The sequence below is a fragment of the Podospora bellae-mahoneyi genome, chromosome 2 (genome assembly GCF_035222275.1).
Source record: "Podospora bellae-mahoneyi strain CBS 112042 chromosome 2, whole genome shotgun sequence".
NCBI lineage: Eukaryota > Fungi > Ascomycota > Sordariomycetes > Sordariales > Podosporaceae > Podospora > Podospora bellae-mahoneyi.
In genome coordinates, this window is record NC_085881.1 from 3,203,619 (window position 1) to 3,224,572 (window position 20,954).

At 54.1% G+C, this 20,954-nt stretch overlaps 8 protein-coding genes and 1 non-coding gene across 9 annotated transcripts; 4 read left to right on the forward strand and 5 right to left on the reverse strand.

Moving 5' to 3' along the window:
- Positions 1 to 329: 329 nt before the first annotated feature.
- On the forward strand, positions 330 to 2,416 carry cut9 (anaphase-promoting complex subunit Cut9; the record flags this gene model as incomplete). Its single annotated transcript, XM_062876601.1, has 2 exons — positions 330 to 471; positions 525 to 2,416. 2 exons carry the CDS (start codon positions 330 to 332, stop codon positions 2,414 to 2,416), a joined length of 2,034 nt encoding a protein of 677 aa, XP_062735206.1.
- A 217-nt stretch (positions 2,417 to 2,633) lies between these two features.
- On the reverse strand, positions 2,634 to 4,842 carry QC761_208630 (uncharacterized protein; the record flags this gene model as incomplete). The annotated part of the gene is made up of 2 exons (XM_062876602.1): positions 2,634 to 2,838; positions 2,899 to 4,842. The coding sequence occupies 2 exons, from the start codon at positions 4,840 to 4,842 to the stop codon at positions 2,680 to 2,682; spliced, it is 2,103 nt and encodes a 700-aa protein (XP_062735207.1). The 3' UTR covers positions 2,634 to 2,679.
- A 471-nt stretch (positions 4,843 to 5,313) lies between these two features.
- QC761_208640 (uncharacterized protein) lies at positions 5,314 to 7,548 on the reverse strand (the record flags this gene model as incomplete). The annotated part of the gene is made up of 5 exons (XM_062876603.1): positions 5,314 to 5,683; positions 5,743 to 5,902; positions 5,957 to 6,705; positions 6,758 to 6,846; positions 6,904 to 7,548. The coding sequence occupies 5 exons, from the start codon at positions 7,546 to 7,548 to the stop codon at positions 5,314 to 5,316; spliced, it is 2,013 nt and encodes a 670-aa protein (XP_062735208.1).
- Positions 7,549 to 8,467: 919 nt separating this feature from the next.
- Positions 8,468 to 9,721, reverse strand: QC761_208650 (uncharacterized protein; the record flags this gene model as incomplete). The annotated part of the gene is made up of 2 exons (XM_062876604.1): positions 9,280 to 9,721; positions 8,468 to 9,213 (listed from the first exon to the last, which is right to left on the reverse strand). Exons 1-2 carry the CDS (start codon positions 9,554 to 9,556, stop codon positions 8,468 to 8,470), a joined length of 1,023 nt encoding a protein of 340 aa, XP_062735209.1. The 5' UTR covers positions 9,557 to 9,721.
- A 1,729-nt stretch (positions 9,722 to 11,450) lies between these two features.
- QC761_208660 (uncharacterized protein) lies at positions 11,451 to 13,679 on the reverse strand. The gene is made up of 5 exons (XM_062876605.1): positions 13,148 to 13,679; positions 12,981 to 13,094; positions 12,915 to 12,931; positions 12,151 to 12,870; positions 11,451 to 12,099 (listed from the first exon to the last, which is right to left on the reverse strand). Exons 1-5 carry the CDS (start codon positions 13,310 to 13,312, stop codon positions 12,057 to 12,059), a joined length of 1,059 nt encoding a protein of 352 aa, XP_062735210.1. The 5' UTR covers positions 13,313 to 13,679; the 3' UTR covers positions 11,451 to 12,056.
- QC761_0040700 lies at positions 11,857 to 11,945 on the forward strand. Its single transcript has one exon. It is a non-coding gene; the product is annotated as a tRNA-Arg (tRNA).
- Positions 13,680 to 13,864: 185 nt separating the features above from the next.
- On the forward strand, positions 13,865 to 16,969 carry QC761_208670 (uncharacterized protein). The gene is made up of 2 exons (XM_062876606.1): positions 13,865 to 14,818; positions 14,878 to 16,969. Exons 1-2 carry the CDS (start codon positions 14,305 to 14,307, stop codon positions 16,473 to 16,475), a joined length of 2,112 nt encoding a protein of 703 aa, XP_062735211.1. The 5' UTR covers positions 13,865 to 14,304; the 3' UTR covers positions 16,476 to 16,969.
- Positions 16,970 to 17,056: 87 nt separating this feature from the next.
- QC761_208680 (uncharacterized protein) lies at positions 17,057 to 20,384 on the reverse strand (the record flags this gene model as incomplete). Its single annotated transcript, XM_062876607.1, has 3 exons — positions 18,499 to 20,384; positions 18,292 to 18,448; positions 17,057 to 18,233 (listed from the first exon to the last, which is right to left on the reverse strand). Exons 1-3 carry the CDS (start codon positions 20,258 to 20,260, stop codon positions 17,057 to 17,059), a joined length of 3,096 nt encoding a protein of 1,031 aa, XP_062735212.1. The 5' UTR covers positions 20,261 to 20,384.
- Positions 19,726 to 20,906, forward strand: QC761_208690 (uncharacterized protein; the record flags this gene model as incomplete). The annotated part of the gene is made up of 3 exons (XM_062876608.1): positions 19,726 to 20,472; positions 20,550 to 20,689; positions 20,760 to 20,906. The coding sequence occupies exons 1-3, from the start codon at positions 20,445 to 20,447 to the stop codon at positions 20,904 to 20,906; spliced, it is 315 nt and encodes a 104-aa protein (XP_062735213.1). The 5' UTR covers positions 19,726 to 20,444.
- Positions 20,907 to 20,954: the final 48 nt, after the last annotated feature.

The following is a 20,954-nucleotide window of genomic DNA, read 5'->3' on the forward strand; positions in this document are numbered from 1 at the left end:
GGCAAGTGAAATATGGCCCGTGCACCCTTCCAAGACCTCACCTGAGTTCGCGACCCCGCCAAATCGCGTCGGGTCTCTCTTGGCAGCCGCGTCCCCCAGGTCGATCACACTTGCGCCTTGCAAAATATTGACATTTGGTCGCAAGGTGGATTCCTGGAAGGGACGTGGTCGACAATTGGGCAGGTTTGCTTGACCACTCGAACAAAACCGTATTTGCGCAATCACATGTCGACATCCACCTTGATTCGTTTCCAACACCCAAACTGCCACCAACACCAACCCATGAACCATCATCACCACCACCACCACCACCACCCGCCCTCATCAGCATGGCAACGACCGCGCACCAATCCTCCTCCTCCAATAACTCCAACATGGAGAAATTCCTCCGCTCCTGGCGTCAGGACGCCATGAACAAAGCCCAGTACGATTCCGCGATTTTTATTGGGGACAAATTACTAGCCATGACGAGTCCGTTCCCTTCTTGCCCTCCTCCCCTCCCGTCACTAACTGTGTCAAAACAGAAGACGACAACGACGCCTTCTTCCTCGCCCAAGTGCACTTCGCAGCCGGCAACCACACCCGCGCCCACTCTTTACTCTCCCGGCACAGCCTTATCAATCGCAACCCCGCCTGCCGCTACCTGGCCGCGCACTGTCTCATCAAGCAGGGCTTGTACTCTGAAGCGTTGAGCCTGTTGGGTGAGCACAGCCCGCGGCATTTATTTTCCCGCACAGGGGGGGAGGAGGGACCAAGGCGGAAGACGAGCCGGACAGCGGGGAATAATACTACGACAAAAGCTGGGGGGGATGGGAAGGTAAAGTCGAGATTGCGGATCCATGATGGGCAGCAAGAAGAAGAAGAAGAAGAAGAAGAAGATGAAGGGCGGACAACACGAAAATACGAAGCGGCCATGTGTCACCTCCGCGGGTTATGTTTTGCAAAACAAAACGCCTTTGACCGTGCAAAGGAGGCTTACAAGGATGCGCTGAGGATTGATGTTCAGTGCTATGAGGCGTTTAGTCAGCTGGTGAAGAATAACCTCATGTCTCCCGATGAGGAGGATGAGTTCATGAGCTTGTTGGATTTTGGGTCTGTCGGCTCGGAGAGGGGGGAGGAAGAGCCGGGTGATTACACGCACATGCTCTACCAGACGCAGCTGTCCAAGTATCGACACCCGATGGCGTTTAATACTGCTGTGGAGAGCTTAACTACTCATTACGGCTTGGAAGGAAACGCGGACATCATGCTTGCGAGGGCGGACCAGCTGTACACGCAGTGCAGGTTTAAGGACGCGCTTGCGGTGACGGAGCGGGTGCTGGAGGGGGATCGGTTCAACTTTGGGGTGTACCCGATCCATCTGGCGTGCTTGTATGAGCTGAAGCGGACGAATGTCTTGTTCCTCATCGCGCACGAGCTGGCGGATAGTTACCCAGAGGAACCGGCCTCGTGGCTGGCGGTGGGGATATACTACTTTGCGACTGGCAAGATTGCCGAGGCGAGGAGGTATTTCAGCAAGGCCAGCATGATGGACCCCAACTTTGGGCCGGCCTGGATCGGGTTTGCGCACACGTTTGCTGCCGAGGGGGAGCACGACCAGGCGGTGACGGCGTACAGCACCGCGGCAAGGCTGTTTACGGGCACGCACCTGCCGCAGGTTTTTTTGGGGATGCAGAATCATGCCATGAACAACATGACGGCGGCGGAGGAGTTTTTGAGGACGGGGTATGGGCTTTGTAGGGAGGATCCGCTGTTGCTGAACGAGATGGGCATTGTGTGTTATCATCAGGACCGGGCGAAGGAGGCGGCGGCGTTTTTTAGGGAGGCGTTACGGGTGGCGGAGGAGACGGAGAGTGAGAGTGGGGCTTGGCTGGGGGCGAGGACGAATTTGGGGCATGCTTATAGAAGGCTGAAGATGTGGGAGGAGGCGTTGGGGGAGTTTGATGCTGTGCTGAGGGAAGGGGGGAGGGACGCGGGGGTTTTTGCGGCGAAGGGGTTGATTTACTTGGATTTGGGACGGGCGGGTGACGCGGTGGAGGTGCTGCATGAGGCTTTGGGGATTTGGCCTCAGGATCCGATTGCTACTGAGCTGCTGAGTAAGGCGTTGGAGATGAGCATGGAGGGGGGGTTGGGGTTGGGGGGGGAGGGTGGGTTGGTGGTTCCTGGGGAGGAAGGGGAGGTGGTGGTGGAGGATGGGAAGGCGGGGGAGGGGAATGAGGAGATGGATAGGTTTGAGGAGGTTGTCGAGCAGAGGAAAAAGGCGGCAAGAGAGAGGGTTGCCGGCAGGGGGCGAAAAGGGGGATCGCTTGACAAGGGGAAAGGGATTGCTGGACGGGGGGGCGGCATGAGAACAGGTCTGGCGAGGGGTCAAGGGCCGTGGAATGCCGGAGACATGGACATGAGTGAAGAGGAGTAGGAGGGCCTCTTTCGTGAAGAGGATGTGGACGTTTGAGAAGTGTACGTAATCGGACGACGACATGATGGACACTGTTTTGTGTACCTTTCTGCACTACATTAGCGATGGCGTTGGGTTATCAATAAGGCTGAATTAAGCATGGGCTGGCGGTTTGGTATGGTATGGCATAAAAGAGGTCAAGGATTGCGCTATGATAACTAGTCATTATAGAGGATCTGGGGTATTCATCCGTCCATGTTCATGTATTCGTCCATATTTCGAGGTCAAAGCTTCTCCTTTGGCCCAACAAGCTCCTCCACCTTGGCGAACTGATAGTAAAAGTCCAGACTCTGGGGGTTGGCGAGGGTCCCGCTTGCTTTGATGGTCTGGCCGGAGACGATCTGCTTGACGGGAAGCTCGACCTTTTTGAGATTGATGGTGGTCTGTTATGTGTCAGTGCCGGGATCTCGCGGGGGAAAAAAGGATGAAAGGGAGAAGCCTACCGGGATTTCTGGCGTCTCAAAGATGTACTTGGGCACATGCCTCTTGCTCAGGTCGTCTGAAATCTTCTTCCTCAACTCATTTACCAACTCCCTTGTGAACTTGTGGCCGGGCTTCATCAACAGGAAAAGCATGACGCTCTCATCGGCATCTTGCTTCCTCCTCTGCCCCACGCAGAGGGAGTCCTGGATCTTGTCGGCAAACCACCTCTCGACAACGCCGTAGATTTCTGCTGAGCCGAATCTGACACCGGAGGGGTTGAGCACACCGTCTGCTCTGCCGAGGAAGGAGATGTTTCCAGTGACGGGGTGGATGACGCAGAAATCACCATGGGCCCAAACCCCGGGGAAGCGGTTGAAGTAGGAGCTGTGGTACTTTGACCCCGGGCTGGCAACCGGGAGCTTGTCGCCCCAGAAGGCGCAAGGAATGTTGGGGAAGGGTTTGACGGCGACGAGCTCGCCAGGCGTGCCGTGGGGGACTTCAACTCCTGGTTCTCCGTCTGGAAGAAGGGAGTCGTAAATGGCAACGTGAACGCCCAGAGATGGCCCCTGCGTCCCTCCAACGTAGACGGGCGTCAGTGGGTTCATGATGCCAAAGCACCCAGCAATGTCAGTGCCGCCAGAGATATTCCCCAACTGGACATGCTTGGGAAAGCCAACATCATAGAACCACTCAAACAGCTGATCCGACAAGACCATCCCGGTGCACGACACCGTCTCCAACGAACTCAGATCCGCCATCTCCCTCGGTGAGATGCCGGCCTTGGCCAACTCAAACATCCACCTCGGGGAAATGCCCAGCTTTGTCGCCTTGTGCTTCGCAGCCAGTTCGACCAAGATCTTCGCATCCGGCTGGAAAGGCGACCCATCATAGAATATCGCCTTCCCCCCAAACAACAACGACCCAACATTCGCCAGATACATGATCCACCCCGTCGTGGTATACTGCAACGTAACACTGTCCGGCCCAATCTGCTCGTGCAGCCTCCCCTCCTTGAAATAATTAATCAATATCCCCCCAACCGAGTGCACAATCGCCTTTGGCGTCCCCGTCGTCCCGCTGCTATAGCAAATCAACAACGGCTCACTAAACCCAACCCTCGCAAACCCCGGCGGTGTCGGATTCCTCCCCGCCGCACCAACAAACTCATCCAGCGTCATCGCCCTCGGAACCTTCCTCACATCCCTCGCCTCCTCAAACCTCCTGATCGCCACCACCCCCTTGAAATTCTTGCAGTTGCCCAACCCAGCCACAACCTCCCCCATCTTCTCCCGCAAGTCCACCACCCTGCCGTTGTACAAAGCAGCATCATCCATAAACACCCAAACCGGATCAACCTGCTCCGCCCTCTGCAGTATCCCCTTCACCCCCATATCCGTCGAACTGCTGCTAAACACCGCGCCCACCCACGTGGTAGCCAGATAAACAAGCAGCGTCTCGATGGAATTAGCCCCCACGATAACGACCCTATCCCCCTTCTTCACCCCCCGTTTCAGCATCGCGGCCGCCAACCTCCCCGCTTCTTTCCTAACTTCCCCGTACGTCACCTCCCTTGTCTCTGATCCCCCCTCCCTGACCTCCACAACAGCGACTTTGTCGTCTTCTTTATGTTTGGTTGATTGCTGCCCGTTTCTGGGGTCACGGGAGAAGAGCATGTTCTCTGCGAAATTGAGGCCGACACCTTCAAACCAGACGGGGACTTGGTCGATTGTGGCTGTTTCGTCCACCACGGTGGTGTACGACCCCGAGTAGAGGTAGTCTGAGGCCTCGAAAACCGCAGACCAGAAGAGGGACCGTTGGGAGAGGGAGAACTTGTGGAGATCGGAGAAGGACGACAGGGAGAGGTTGTGTTGGCGGTTGAGGGAGCGCATGAAGCGGTGCATGAGGGTTGTTTCCGGGGCGGGGTGCTCCCAGAGCTTGCGGGGGATGGGGTGTGGTGTGGTCATTGTGAAGGATGAGTGTTGCTGTGTGTGAGTTGTGAAAGTGATGCTGAGACTGAGACTGGTACTGGTGGTGTAAGTGATATATACTGTCTCAAAGATTGCGGTGAGAAAAGGAAGCCACCAAGTGTTGACACGATCGACGGGCGACACCGGACCTCCGTGGTGCAGGTCCACGGCTCACGACTTATAAGAACACGGACCGAGGCAGACGCACAGTAGCACGATGCGGGGTTGGCGGGAAACCAATGCCGCGCGCGTCCCAACAGCTCGGGTGCGCCGTTCCGTCTCGGCTCGGCTGCCGGCCCAAACCGTACATCCATCTTTATCTTTTGTTTATTTCGGTACCTTAACAAAATAACAATACACACCCAAACCCCAAAACTCACTTCCTAAATATATACTCATCAAACATCAGCACATTACATTACTTTTGCCCACTCCCCACTCCCCATTCCCAACCCTAACCCCTAACCCCTAGTCCCTTCCCTTGCCCTTGTCCTTTCCATGTCTCTTTCCGGCACCCTCAGTCACGTTTCTCCCATGCGCCAACCCCAAGCAGTTGGCAATCTTGTAAAATACATCAATGTTGCTGTAAGTGCCGCCAAATGTCTCCTGGCACGGACCCCGAGCGTACACAGGCACGTCGGTTAGCGAGTGCACGCCCTGGCTCTCGCTGGTCGGAAGGGTGCCGTTGACGACAAAGCCATTGGGCCTATCCTTGTCGTTCACATAAGCCTCGCCACCTCTCGAAGTGGTGGGAGCACGAGGGGTGGCACCGATTCCGAAATCTTCACGACGATCGGGAGCGGCACCGACGCCAGCAGCGAGGACGTAGCGGGGGTCCCTGTTGAGAAGTGCCGTTAGTCATATTGCTAACCCAGACAGACAAAGATTGATACATACCAGTTCATGGGGAAGTTGGCACCAGTGCCATAGCTAACACCAGGCTTGGGCTCCGTGTACTGCGACAAGCCAGAGTTCTCGTAAACTCCAATGGCATTCCTCTTGCTGCGTTCGTCCTCCTGGGTCTCGGCATACTTGGTGTCCGAGCTGCCAAAAACATCTGTTCTTGTTGTCAGCACTTGTCATCAGCTTGAGCCCATTGAGAGGAGCATACCGAAACCATGACCGTGGTCGGCAGACACAACGATCAGAGTATCATCCAAGATCCTCAACTTCTTGAGCTTATCAATAGTGGCGCGAATGGTATCATCCAACTCCAAAAGATCACCCAGGGCACGGTCATAGTCCAGCGCGTGCATCTGCTTGTCAATGCTAGCCGCCTCCGACATGAGGAAGAAGCCCTCCTTGCCGCCACGGTTGTGCAGGATATCAACAGCCTTGAGCGTCATCTCCTTCAGACCGGGCAGGTCCTTCGCAGGCTTGGCGGCGCCAGTGGGGTCGTTGTTGATCTCAAGGTTCTCGGGGAAGATGTGCCTATCGATCCAGACCGGAAGGTTGTTCTTGCAGAATATGCCCAGAGCCTTCTTGTCATTGGGGGCAGACAAGAGGGAAGTCTTGTTCAAGCTGACGCTGTAGCCCTTCTTGGCAAACTCGGCATAGTAGTCCTTGCCCTGGTAAGACCCTGGGCCAGCAATGAACTGGTCGGCACCGCCACCAAAGTAGGCATCGGGGCCGTCGGTCTTGGTCCACGAGTAGTTCTGCACGCCGTTGAGGGTCTGGTCGATGAGGACGCCATACTGGGAGCGGAGACGGGAGTGGCCTGAGAGGGCAATCGGCGTGGCGTCGGCAATGAAGGCAGTCGAGACGGCGCCCCACGCGGAGCCCCAGATGCGGACCAACATTTCGACGATGGTCTCGACCTTGGGGTCATCTTGAGGATCGGGGGAGGTGTCGGCATAGACACTGAAAGCCACAGTAAGCATCAAAGCATCAGCGGGTTCAAGACAAAACTTACCCGAGGGCATTGACAGTGCTCTTGTGACCGGTGTACAAGGCCGAGGCGGAGTTTGCCGAATCAGTGATGAAGGTGTCGATCGAGTGTGTCTACTACGCATTAGTATCGCTGTATCCTCGCCGACTGGCGCCATGTCATGAACGTACCATTTGGTGTCCCAGAACCGGGAAATCGTCGAGCGAGAGCAAGGTCTGATACTTGCCGTTGACCGTCTTGTGTGCAAGCAGGCGGGCGGCCGTAATCATGTTGGTCGTCATGCCGTCGCCAATGAAGAAGATGACGTTCTTGGCCTTCTTCTTGGTAGCCAAAGGACGAACAGTCCATTCCGCCGTAGTCTTCTTGCCCGAAAAGTAGTTGAGCGTCACCGTGTAGGTTCCAGGCTCGTACAGCGCCACACGACGGTACGCCTTGGAAGCGACATTGACCACAGAGGGGGTCTTTGCGTCCTCTGCGAACAGGTCCTCGAACCAGGAGAAAGTCCACTTCTCAAGCGAGGGCTCAGAGCGGATCTTGAAGAAGTCGGCGATGCTTCGCGGACGTCCACCATCTTTCGAGATGGTCGCCGTGAACTTCTCGTCGGGGACACCATTGTTGAATGCCTCGGATCCGTTCTTGGGGGCGTGAACCTCGAAACGGATGTCGAACTCCTGGCCAGGCAAGAAATCTTGCTGGTCTGGCGGGATCACGCAGCCCAGCGAAGGGCAGGTGCCGAATCTGCGGTAGGTCTGGGCCGAAGCAACAGAAGCCGTGGCTGCCAGCCAAACGGCGGCGAGGTCCAGTCTTGGGAGCATTGTGAGGGTGCCTTGTCCGCGTGGCTGTTGACTTGAGCTGAAGCTACCTCACGCGAGCTCTCAATGTCGTTGATGTCGGGGCGGCAGCAAGCTTATATATATCCCGACCTTGATTTCTGCAGTGGGACGCTGATCGACATGCAATCACATTGCACCGACGACGGCAGCATGTGAGGGGGGCCGTCTTCCTGCTGCTTCCCTTTCCACACTGACGGATCCGGACTCCTCCCTGGGTAAGACGGGGCATCAAAAAAGGAATACAAGGGCATCGTGAACATCATGGCGAGTCGTTTCCAACACGTGGCGTGGGTCGCGTAAGTGGTGGTCCTCACCCCATGTCCAAAGAAAACAATAAAATGCCACGGCTCGGAGATGCTTCCAGTGCCGTGATAACTGTCCCGTCCTCGCGCGGGGTGTGTATGTCGAAACCATGTGCGTCATGTCGAGCTCTGCGTGGGCGGTCTTTCGATGTAACTTGATGCCAAGATTTCGATGTTCCACCGCCAACGTGGTTGCGATTCGAGTTCTGATTGGCAACGACTTATACCGATAACCATCCATGCCAGAAACATGGCCAACCCACCCACCGTAAGCCGTACTCCGTTACATTCTCCCCCTCGTTGCGCTCGGCTCTGTTGTGCGTGTTGAGGACCTTCTCGATACGGGGAGAGTGTCGCACGTGGTGAATCGAAAAGAATGCCCAAAAGCCCATGCCCTTCAATTTTTTGCCGCTTTTTTCTTTTTCTTCAATTTTTTTTTCTTTTGGCTCTCTGCCTTTTTTCTTTTCAACTTTTTTTTGGGTGAGAAACAGGCCTTTCTGGTCCCTCTTGTTGACCACGACAAAATGCAAACTCTCCATGATCTGCCTGTCTCGAGAGTCACATAACAGATCACCGTCACCCCCCGAGACTTTTGAGCTCTAGTTAGCACATCCCTGTGATGAGATGAGCGTGTACAATGTGGCCTTGAACTTTCGCGCTTCTTCCACATCGAACGACACCACATTGCTGGGGCCGCGCTTCAAAAAAGATGAATGCAACACCATGCCAACCGAGTGAAGACTGGTTAGGGCATAGATATATCCCAGTCCTCCCATCCCATTCCCCAGACTTTCCAGGGTATCGCTTCTCACCCCCCCACCCACGATCAGTTCCTGTCCGATCCTCGCTGTCTCGATAAGTACTTGCTTCAGAGCCTTGGTATTGTTGCTCGCATTTCCACAGCCACCGCTGGTAAGAACGGCCATCCCCTGTGTCTTTAACCACTCCAGGTCGTCCACCCACATCTCATCCCTGGAAGTTGAAATCACCAGATCGAAGGCTCGATGGAAGACACACTTGAAATCATCCCCTGCCAAATGCTTCAACTCCGCAGTTCTCACCCTGTCGACCACCAGCATCTGTGGGACCGAGCAAGATTGTCTCAGAACGCCAAACACAAACCCATCTCCCCGCTCTCTGCTCATGTGCTTCGACTCTTTGAACTTGCGTATATCAGACTTCATCTGCTCGAACTCGGCATCTGAATAAACAAAGTCGGGCCCGAGCTTGGGTGCTCCGCAAGGTCGAATCATGATTCTGACAGGCACATCTTGGAGTCCGGCATGGTCAAGTGAGGCGTTGAGATGCTCGAGTTCCCAGGTGGATGGCGTAAGGCCATTTTGCTCTACATCAACTGTAGTCAATGCACAAAGTTCCCTGCCAAAGATACAGACGTCGGATGACTACTTACCATAGGATCCAGTTCTGTTCAATTCCAGTCTTGTTTTGCCATTGAGCTTTTCTCCGACAGCCTTCACAGCAGCAACTCCATCACGGGGCCCAAAAATGGCAACTTCGATTCCGCTCATCTTGGGTTTGGAGAGCTGGGAAGTTGCTTTGATGGTCAGGAAGGTGTGAGATCCGGATAGGCCTGGGTTCGAAAGCGGTTGATGTTTGGGAGAAGAATTCGGGCGAGGGGAATCGATTTTGAAGTTCCGTTGGCTTAACCAAAGTCCGGACCCTTCCATACCCGAACTTTAATTCCTCACCGGACTAAGAGTGCACCTTCCTCCCCGACAAGAGAGGATACGACATCCGTTATCAGAAGCCACCCGACGCCAGGCAGCACCACCGGGGAGTGAGGGGTAAAAGTGTGGGGAAATACACACCTGATGCATTGCAATCAAATCGTGCAACACCTGACCCAACACAAACAACAAACCAGAATGCCAAGCGAGTGCCCCTGAGCCCCTGAATCCTTTGTCAATTGAGTCTTTGGCACCCCGGCAAACACTTGGTCCATATTGCTCCGTCCTTCGTTTTTGAAAACCAACATCTTGAATGGGCTTTCCTCTCAAACAGATTATCCATCTTCAAGCTGCCTTCCACTCTTCATAACCACCAGGAAACTTTGTCCACCAGCGTGCGCATATCACGAACAAAGTTATTGCATCTCACAAAGACTAGAAACACTAACCCTAAGATATGCCTAGTGGCAGTTGGAGGAGTGTACTTACGCCAGACGGTAACTTTTTAAACCACTTCCCCGCTACCTCTTTGATGTTGCTCGAGAACCTTCCCATCATCCCCCCTGCGTTTAAACTCAAGAAGCAAAAAGTATGTCCCCGGAATCATTCAATTTTCGCCAGCACCGAGGGGTTTGGCCAGTTGTGGAAGAGACTGATGAATGGTGGGCTATTTGGACGAGGCCCACTCACCTTCAAACTTCTTGCGGGCAAGTTCGCCGCCTGCCACCTGGGTTTCAAAAAAATCTCAGCCAAAGAAATAAAAATCCAAGACGAGATATTTATAGAAAAAAAAATAATAAAAAATAAAAAATGGGAAAAAAAAAAAAAAAAGACAGGCTCACTTTCAGGAAATACATCACCAGCCTCCCGTCTGGGTCGATAGCTTCGATATAGGCGGTTTGGTCCCAATAACTGGAGCCACCAGGGATGATGTCGAGGAACGTTGTGCCTTTGGGCGCTGCGTCTTCGACTGCGGGGTCGATGGTTCGGATCCGGCTATGTTTGAGCAGATGTCCGCGAGGGATAAGCCGGTGTTCTGCCATGTCGATCTTCTGTCACGGTTGGTGGTTGAAGTACTGACTGAGAGCAACGAGACCTACCTAGCCACCTCAGGTACCTCCCTAGCTATACTCATAGAGCTGACAGCTTCTTAGCGGAATCTTGGTGCACTTTTGAAAGAAACACACGCCATTCTCGTGACTAGTTACTCTCTGTCGGATGGAGAGAATGTATGAAAGATATGTTGGCTCCCAAGTTATCGATGGGTCATACGAGCTACGCAGCGGCAAATAGGTATGCACCCTCGTGCCTGACGCATGTGGAAAATATCCTACAAGGGGGGACAACGGGAGATGGAATTGAAAAAAAAAAAAACAACGAATTGATCATTGGGAAAAATAGAAGGTAAAGGGGAAAAAATACCATCAAAAAGCTCACCGAGCAGCCCATATTGGGGGTGCCCAGCTACGAAACCTATAAAGGTTTTACTTCGCCAAAGGCTTGAACGGACACCCCTTGGTACTCTTTAGTACTTACCCAAATCGGTGTCGCGACTCCCAATACTGCTATGCCATTTGGCAGGAGCCGAGTTGGGAATCTCATTCGATGATCGAAAAGTCGCGGGAGTTGGTATATATACCGTGGGAGCAGGGAGCAAGTGCTCTCGGACGACAACCAACACCGAAAGAGCGTTGCTCTTGACACAGGGCCCTGATGTTACCCAGACCTAGCAGTTAAGAAGTATTAGAGTGCCTAAGCTGGGTCTGTCAATCAGGTAGGTAGCCATCAGTTTCGCTCCATGTGCAAGTCAGTCTTGAAATTCCCGTCGACATCTTTCCCCTTCGTCTCGATTGCGTGGCAGACATGGCAGCTTCTACGCAGTGTAAACAATAAAGACGACACTTCCGAACAATATTTATCTATACCTGCCATTAACTTTGCTGGGAAATGTCCGGTGATGCTCCGTAGGCTCATCACGAGTTGACGGTTCTCGCCCATACCGCATGTTACCTAAGCAGCCAAGCAAGCAGAGAACAAACTAATCAAAGAGATATATCAGTGACACTGAACAGATTTCCTCTCTTTTCTCACATCTTCAACATCCCAGCCGACAGCATTTGTCGTCCACCCCGCCACCTAATCCCGAGTGAAAAGGGTTAGGGTTGCACGTCCAACTCATCCCTAAGCCAAGCACGCCAGGGATCATCCCTTAACAACTCCCAAGTCTCCACCAACACAAAAAAGCGAGAAAAAAAGTTCAAAAAGAACTCTTCCTTGTTGGAAGGACGCAAAAGTTTGGACGATCCGCCCAGGGGTCGAACCTGGAACCTCCTGATTACTTGATTTTTTGGAATCGTAGTCAGACGCGCTGCCATTACGCCAGCGGACCTTGTTTTTTGTTGGAGACTCTGCCTAGAGGTTGAGTTTATGATGCTGACATGGTGGCAACAGTATATGGTCAAATACTCCCACAATCCAATGCCACATCTATGTAATGATTCTACTCCTTATCTTTATACAGCTGCAGATAACTTGCTTTGAGCCTATCAAGAATGTCAGCAATAGGCTCGCGAGGTACCAACAAGAGCACTCACCTCATATGCAAATGCTCATCAGCAGTCAACACCTTCCTCTCGGCATACGGATTCCCCTGCTTCGCCTGCGCATCCTCCTCATGATTCCTAACCCTCTCACTCGGCACAGGCTCCAACAGCGTCGTCCCCACAGGGTGGCAGAAAAACGCAATCGAGTACCTTGGCTCAGTATCCGTCTCACCAGCCACAGACGTCTTGCCCGGACCAGGAAACACCACCCTGTGAACTGTGCTCCTGAGCAGCCCATTAGTCCAGTAAGAAAGCAAATCCCCGATGTTCAACAGGATAGGAGGGGAAGGATCATTCTCAGTCCCCGGTGGCACCACAGGAACAGGAGCCCACGTCTTCCCGTCTTGGGTCAGAATCTCCAGACCAGCCTGTCCCTTGAGGCGGAAGAGAAGGGTCATGGAACCGTAGTCAGAATGAGCCCCTGCGCGAACATCCTCCTCACGATTTGCGTCAGGGGTATCGGAGTGGGGCGGATAGTAGAGGAACCGGAGGATGGTTCCCGAAGCGCCCCTTTCGCGGACGTGAGCGTTCTTAAAAAAGTCAGGGGGTGTGACCTGGAGACCGATGCCGAGGAGAGTGTTGATCTTGAGGCAGAGGTTGTAGCAGAGCTCACGGAAGTCGTTGATCTGGCTTTCGTAAGGGGCTATGGTGGGTGGCATGGGTTGGTCGGCTTTGCCGTTGATGAACTCGCCAAAGTTGAACGCCCTGGACCTACTGTGAGTGATAAAGCTACGATATATTGGGAGGATACTCACTCTTTGAAGTCACCGACCTGTTGCCTGTCAATAGGAGGACGGTACATATCATCATGTGACACTTACACGCTGGGTTGATGGATCCAATGTCTCATACTGCATAGCAGACCAGCCGCGGTTGTTCTTCTGAATAGTACATGCCTGCTTCTCTTCAAGTGGTGCTTTGAAGATCTTCCTGCCCTATGATGGTATGGTTAGATAAGCTTCAGACTCAGCTGTAAAGAAGATGGTACCATATCAAATGCGCCATGTACAGCATCGGCAGGAATATCTTTCCCTGTGTTCTTGATGTATATGAAGCCATGTTCAATGGCGGCCTCCACGAGCTCCTTGGCCACCTGCTCCTGATTCTCCCCCGAGAGGTCAATGACGGGAATCTTTGCAACTTTGTTAGCCATTGAAGCCGTCGTATACCGATCCTGATGTGTTTGTCGAATGTGTCGTGTGTTCCCAGAGACAAATGATTGTTGAGTTGGTTGTTGAGTCAGAAAAGAAGCCGCAGATCGGTCCCGACAGCCGCCGAATGGTCCAACACTAAGTTGCACTGATGATAAGGCAGCGAAGGATGTCAAATAGTTGGACTGGATCGTGTGTCACGATGGAAGCCGGCACGATTCGTAGAGTCAGAAAGTAAATGGATAGTACATAGTCTTGAATTACGTAAACAATATTGCGAGAGCTCAGTTATCCCTCGGCATCAGAGATAGATGATAACCGCCCTCTATCCATGAATGAGATCACATCTCGCGGCCGAATGCGGCCACTGTCAGGGTTGAGGTCTATTTGCAGGAAACGGGATTCAGAGGCCCAGTTAGTGCAACGATATCGGGCTATCGCGTCGGGTGGTAGACGGTCCCGCCAGCTGATTCATGTAAGCAGTAGAAAGCGATCAAAGTGGGTCCGGCAGCACCACGTCACCCGCGAGTTTGGATCGCCAAAACGATAGAGGGCGACCTGGAAGCTTGGGGACGCGATGCCTTCGGGGGTGCTGCGTGCTGTGGCAGGCCAAGCTGCGGCAGGCTTCTGCGCCTCTTGTCTCCTGCTCCAAAATCCCATCATCACAAAATTCCTCATCTCCAAGGCTAAATTGATTTACTCCCCCGAGAATTCGCGCCCATCACCACTTGTTTTTCCCATTTTCCTCACATCCGAAGCAACTATCGTCATTTTGGCCTGCAGCCCCAGCCGAGCATTTTGATTGTCGTATTGGTCGCGCAGCAATTCCCACCCGCCCGGCGCTCGAGCCGTGACTTCATCTTCGAGTCTCTCTCCCTTTCCCTTTCTTCACCTGCGCCTCCGTCGCACCCACAAACCCACCCGCGAATCATTTCTCATCCCAACGCCCGCAGCCACAGTTGGTTGATTCCGCCAAACCTTTGTCGTCGCAGCCATGGCTGCGTCACCCAGCTCCGCCGTCGCCATGTCTGAGGTCGATGCCAGTTCACCACCGCCCCAACACCACCATCACATCGAAAAGTCCTTCATGACGGTGGTCACCGATGACGACGGCGACACCAAGATGGCGACGGCTACCCCAGAACCAACCGAGACGCAGCCTCGGGGCAAGAAGCGCGCCCGTGATGATGGCCAGAATGGCAACTCTATCATCGGCAAAGTCAGGCATTTGAAGAAGAACGATGGAGAGCCGCTCTGGCGCGAAGATATCCAATACGACTTTCTCAAGGCCGTCTTCGACAACGAAGACAAGGTCTTCACCAACAGCTACGAACCACAACGTCTGGGCAAGCAATGCTTTGCCGACCTCTACATCGACACGATGGCCAGGAGTAGCAAGACCAGCAAGGTCCTTCGAGACAAGCTGCTTAGTGATCGCGCTGCCGCCAAGGGCATGGCCATGGTCTGCCTCCTGGTCAACATTGGTCGTATGAACACGACCCTTAATTGTACGTTACCGACATTGCTCTGGCGCTTGAATCGTTGCTGACCATCCTACTTGTCACAGTTTTCCCCGAGATGCGAGCCCAGCTCCGAACATACCACGCCATTCCGTCCCTCCAAGCACAAGCAGATTCCAACGCATACAAGCAGCTCCAGGATGCGCCCAGGTTGAAGTCCATCTTGAAGGGCGGTATGGAGGACCGGACAGAGCCCAACTCTCTTGATGCCGTCAAGGCCGTCAACGTGCCGAGAACCAACCCGGTCAACTTGCTGTTCCTGATCTGCAGCAACGCTACTAAGGTTGCTGAGCTGCACTTCCCGCCCGGTGGCGAGTTCCACGATCTCATCATGAAGAAGCAGTTCACCAGTGAGAGCCGCGCGAGGGCCTTTTTGTGGATCATGTGGTTCTACCTGGAGTCCGACTTCACCGAGGAAGGATGCGAAGAGAACCCGTTCGGTGCCGGTGTGGACTACGGTGTTGATGTCGCCAATCAAGGAGTTCCACAGCTGGTGCTCATGTCGGAAGAGGAAATGGCACTCGAAAACGTCGATACAGAAGAGGAGAAGAGGTTCGGCCGAGAGAAGCAGGAGATGCGGCGGAAGATCATCGAGGCCGACCAACAGTTCATGGCAGAAAGCCAGACCAAACGAGGAGGTCGAGCTCGCGCCCTGGCGGGAGAGGAAGTTGGTCCGAGCACCGGCATCTTACCACGGATTCGCCCTTCTAAGCACGAGAGCGATCATGATAGTGTCAGGTCGACTCCGCCGCGTGCTTTGCTCGGCAGGCCATCCGTTGGCGCCAGCACTGGACGACGTGGTCCCCACTCACTGAAATATGTGGTCGATGGCTCGTCGCCTGGGGGCCCTCAGCTGGAAGGAATCGTTGCTCGGAAACCTCGACCACCGACTGCTCACCAGATAGCTGTTGAGCGCAATAGAAATCAGCGTGTGGAGTACATCTTGGATCGTCGTCTCCGGAAATCCTATCACCAGGCACGAAAGATTCGCCGTGTTGACGGGGCGATTATCCACGCTCTTCAGAGACTGGAGCAGCTGGACGATGAAGACCCTTGGGAGGACAGCGAGGATGAAGACACGGTCAAGATCCACAAGGCGGCCATTGAAAACGCCGGGGTCAATGTTGATACTCACCACTTCCGGGAGAGGGGTTACGGCGGGCTGTGTCAGCTCAAGAATGAGACAGATGACTTTGGCGAGCAGTTCCACGCGTACACTGCTACCCTTCGACGCGTCTCCCGACGGCTCACCCGCTGGGAGAACAGCGATGATCCAAACCTGGGGGTTATCGCGCCGATCAAGCGGCCAAAGGCGACGAATGGAACAGTCAATGGTGATGGTTCCGATGGGGAAGGTGACCAGTCACCTTCCAAGGAACCGATCGACCCCGCGGAGACTGAGGACGAGGCGGAGATGATGTCGGGACGTCAGACCAAGACTGTGCGCCGTCCAAAGGCCAACGGGCTCAACAGGGGTGACACTAATGGTGACACGCCCATGGAGGAGGCCGACGACCTGGATGATGTGGATAGGGGGTTGCTCGGTCTGGGTGATGAGGATGAGGGTGATGGTCAGGGGGATGATGATCTGGATGATGTTGAGAAGACGCTTCTTGGGTTGGATGGTGATTCGGACTCGGAGTAGAAATCTGACTGTTTTTATCTTGGGCCGAAACCTGGGGTTTTTGTCGGTTTTTGCAAAAGTAATCAAAGAGGATAGACGGAGAAAAATGGGTGGATAAACAGACTACCACACACCCAATGCCTCCTCCATTTCTCATGAACTGAGGAAAAGGGGGGTTGTGTATTACATTTCCTGGGGAGGGGAACTTTTTCACTAGGCTTTGTTCGTCGGGATCAAAAAAGAATAAAACGGAGTTTTGGTAAGGGGATTTGCAAGGCGTTTGGGAGGGGAGGGTAAAGGAGGGCAGTTGCCCCTCGAAGGCTGGACTGGAGAGGGCGCGGATGAGCCATGTTGCCCATCGACACCCCCCTGAAGGGCAGTAGGATGGGGTAATCGGGTGCTTGCTTTCATGTGTATACCACCTTTTCTTCATATTCAGCTAGCCAGCGAGAAGAAGAATTACTGTCGTGATAGTTGATTAGTGTGGCAGAAACAACGTGCATTTTCGCTGTAACCTATCTTTTCAATGTTTATTCAGTGATTCCACTACCTGTACCGCAACCTAACGAACAACTACTTCAACATTACAATCAACTCATCCCTCATTCCCTCCCATTCCCACCCCCAGCCGCCGCAGGCCCAGGAGCACCAACCAACCACCCAACCCCACTAACCAACGTCCCCATCGCCGCATTCTTCAACTGATCCCTCTTCCTCGCCCTCTGTTGTCCACCCTCCCCGTCATGACTCCCACCAGTAGGACTCACCACCTCCCCTCCACCCGACCTAGCACTATCCATACTCCCCCTCTCGCTCCCATTCTTATCCCCCCCCCCAGCCAAACCCCCCACAACCCCCCTCCCCAACCCCCCCAGCGCCCCCCCAGCAGCCCTCTGTAGCCCACTCAGCGCGCTCAAATTCCTCGGCGCCGTCAACCCCGTCGCCCTCGCCAAATCAAACAAACTCATCGGCGCCTCCTCCTCCTTACTATCTCGTCCCCTACTGCTCCCACCAACCCGTGCTTGTTTTGCCTTGTTCGTACTGCTAAACCCCCCCGGCATGTTTGTGCCCGAGACACTATCCCCCCTCCAATCCCACTCCTCCTCTCTCTCCTCCTCCTGCCTAACCTTCACCTCCAGCTCCTCCTCCGCCCGTCGATAAACATTCAAAATCTCCTGCAGCGTCGCCCCCGGCGCGATCCTCAACGCAACGCTCAAACACTCAATCCTCTGCTCCAAGTGCCTAATCTCTTCGTTCGCGCTCCCGGTCCCAAAATGCGTTGGCTTGGTCGTCCTCGCCGTACGCCGGTACTTCCCCGCCTGCAGCGCCACTCGCCACGAGTAATCATCATTTTGTTGGCCGGTAGCAGGAGAATCGAGACGGGTGACGACAAAAGAGTAGGCTGTCTCGAAATCTTCTTCTGTTAAAGCCGCGTCGATGCACATGGCTGTGATGCGTTGAGACACCTGTTCTGGCGGGTGCGGGAGAGAGGATGGATGAGAGGAAGAAGAAGATTGTTTAACCAGCCCGGCTTGGACCATCCGGTTGCCCAGGTCGACAAAGTCCTGGAGCCGGGTGTATGATTTGGGGTTTTGCTCGAGGATTTTGCCAATGATGGAGATCGGATCCGAGTGTACCCGCAGGACAATAGGGGTGAAGGGTTCGCCTTGTTTGAGGACTAGACGGTATTCACTTAGGGCGTGGGTGGCTTGGAGGAGGGCCTCGACTTTTTGGGCGAGGGGGTGGGATTTGGGGAGGGTGGAGGGGAAGGCTTTGATTCTGAGGGAGGACTATTAGTATGGAGAAAGTGAGAGGAGTTGAGAAGGCGTTGGCTTACATCTCATCACACTTCTTGAGCCCACCGCGAGTGCGGTTGGGATTGGAAGCGTTGTCATAGGCCGTCATGGCGGTGGCGTAGACCGTGTCTTGCAGCACCTTCTCGTCCAGGGGCCGGTCAGGGGCGTCTTCGTACAACGACCGCGCCAAGGAGTAGCCTTTCGGCAGTTAGTAAAGAGAAGAACAGAACCTAGAAGAAACAACCTACGTGTGTTGAAAAGCAACGCCTTGAGAATCTCAACCTCCAAAAACTCTTTTTTCAACTTGCTGAACACCCCCTTAGGAGTGGCCTCAAGAGACACCTCCTCAGCACCCCAATCCCGAAGCCAGAGAATCTCATTTCTCACCCCCAACCAAAATTTATCGTCTGTCTTTGGGCCGTTGTGGTTGAGATGATGAATCAACTTGCTGGCCTGTTCTTTCTGGTCACGTTCGTCTTGTAACAAGGCGAGCTCTCCGGCTCTTCTAATGGTGCAAGCTTGGCCGGCATGGGTGAGAAGATGAGCACTGAGAATCAGTGCCTCCAAGAAAGCGACAGCAGAGTTGTCGGGCGCCGTCAAAATATTCGATGAAGCCAACAGATCATTCCGCATAAACGTCGCGGTTTTGGTGGAGATGATGTCCTCAGATATTTGCTCGGCAAGGGGCGGCAGGAGTGTGACAGCTGAGGGAAAAGGGGGCAGCGGATCTAGACCGCGGAGGTTCGCAACCTGAGCCGCGATACTATATGCCCCCTCAATCGCCTCAGATGACGCTTCCGGAAGCACATAGGCCGATGCCAATGCTGCCTGCGCATAGGCTCGCTGCACACGGTCTTGCTGTTGCTCTGTCAACTCCAGCTTCCCCCAGCCGGCCAGGTCAGCATCTCCTGGACCACCCCACTGTTGAATAGCATTGACGGCCACCCTCCAGTTCTTTGACGCTTGCGTGGTGAGCCAGCGAAGAACCTCGTCGTATCCGGCACAAATCCCGTCGTCTTCCTCGCCGTTGGGAGAAACGATACTACGTCTCCTGGTCTTCCACTTCTTTTCGTCCACAAGCCATGGACCGATTAGACCCCGCAAGTCTCGTCCTACTACGGGTAAGTCCTCTTCCCTGGCTCCGGTCCGAGACAGTAACAGATTGACGGCAACACGATCTGGGAGTTCCTGAAAAGCAGACAAGGTGTATTGAATTGGATCCTCTGGGTGGTATTCGCAGTTTCGTCGTAAAAGCGGCAAGATTGTCGAGATCAAAAGGGTCCGCACGTATGCCGACTGATCCATGAACGGCAGCAACAAGGTCGGGAGCTCCGCGAGCAAGCCAGCCTCCTCGTCCACCTTGTATGACCTCCGGACAAGGAAGGAGGTGATAGTGTCATCCTCAACCTCTTTTGGTGTATCCTTGAAAGTCAAGGGCAGTAGTCGAAGCTTGCGCACCCGCTTTGTCGCATCCCCCTCGGCTAGCGTCTCTACAGATGAAGCATCGACGTCATGGTTGGTGTTTTCTGAAAGTGTTCCCTTTTCGATCTTCTCGAGAAATCCGACGTATTTGTTTGATTGTAAGGTTTCGGGGAGGTATGTCAGGAGAATGCGCAACACCAGGTCTTTGCGCAGGACAGTGTCATGGCGGGCAGCAAGGACAGCCAAGCTATCGATATCGGCCTGAACAGCAAAGTGCACGGCAAGGAGGACCAGCTTTGCCGGTGATAGTGAGAGGGTCATTATTTTCGAGGCTCCTGTATCCGAGATTCGTACTATCGACCTAGAGAATGAATGGAACGGTGCAAAATCGCATGTCGAATTACGTCGGATAATGCCTTCACATGGCAACTTGTCAGTCAACGACAAGGACACGGAGCTGAGAGCTTCCACAAACAGCAGTTGGGGATCGTGAACACATTCGCTCTTGGCATCTTTCCCCAAGAAAGCGGCAGGGATAGGGGTCAGCCAGCCAATCGAAGGCCGGGCATTTCGCCCGCAGTCCGTCATTGTGGGTCATCCCTGCTGTGGCTTGACCTGCAAAAGTGTGGCTGCCGCTCTCCCGTGCGTGTGTCTGTTGCTGGCCAAGCTCCAAGTGGGAACATCACATTGACTTTGGACGCCGACGACATTCGCGACCTCCCCTCAACTTCCCCTCCTGCCACACCACAAACAGGGAAATTCATAGCCCATCATGGCGTCCGGATACGGCGTGAACGGCGGTGGGTAGCCTGGACACGTCCCAATGGCCTCAATTGGCCCTCACCTAGCAACAGATAAACTAACAATGCCCTCGCAGGCCCGTCTCGGTGCTTCCCCTTCTGGCAGGAGCTGCTCTCGTGCTACGTTGTCAACACCACCGAATTCGATGACTCTGGAAAGGCCAAGTGCGCCGGGCACATGGAGGACTACTACGAGTGCTTGCACCACAGAAAGGAGGTTAGCGACTGCCCCGAGCGCCGGCGCAAACATCATAGGGAACCTCTCGCTGATCGAGATTGTGATACAGGCTGCCAGAGTCAAGGCCCTGCAGGCTGCTTACAGAGCTGCCGAGGCCAAGAAGCTGAAAGAGAATCCTCCGAATGCTACGCAAATAAGGAATCTGGGGCTGCTAGACAAGGAGGACGACACAAAGAAGGTGCTTGGATCCAGCTAGAAGGGGCCGATGAGAGAATAGACGTTTTCGATGTGCATATACAATTAC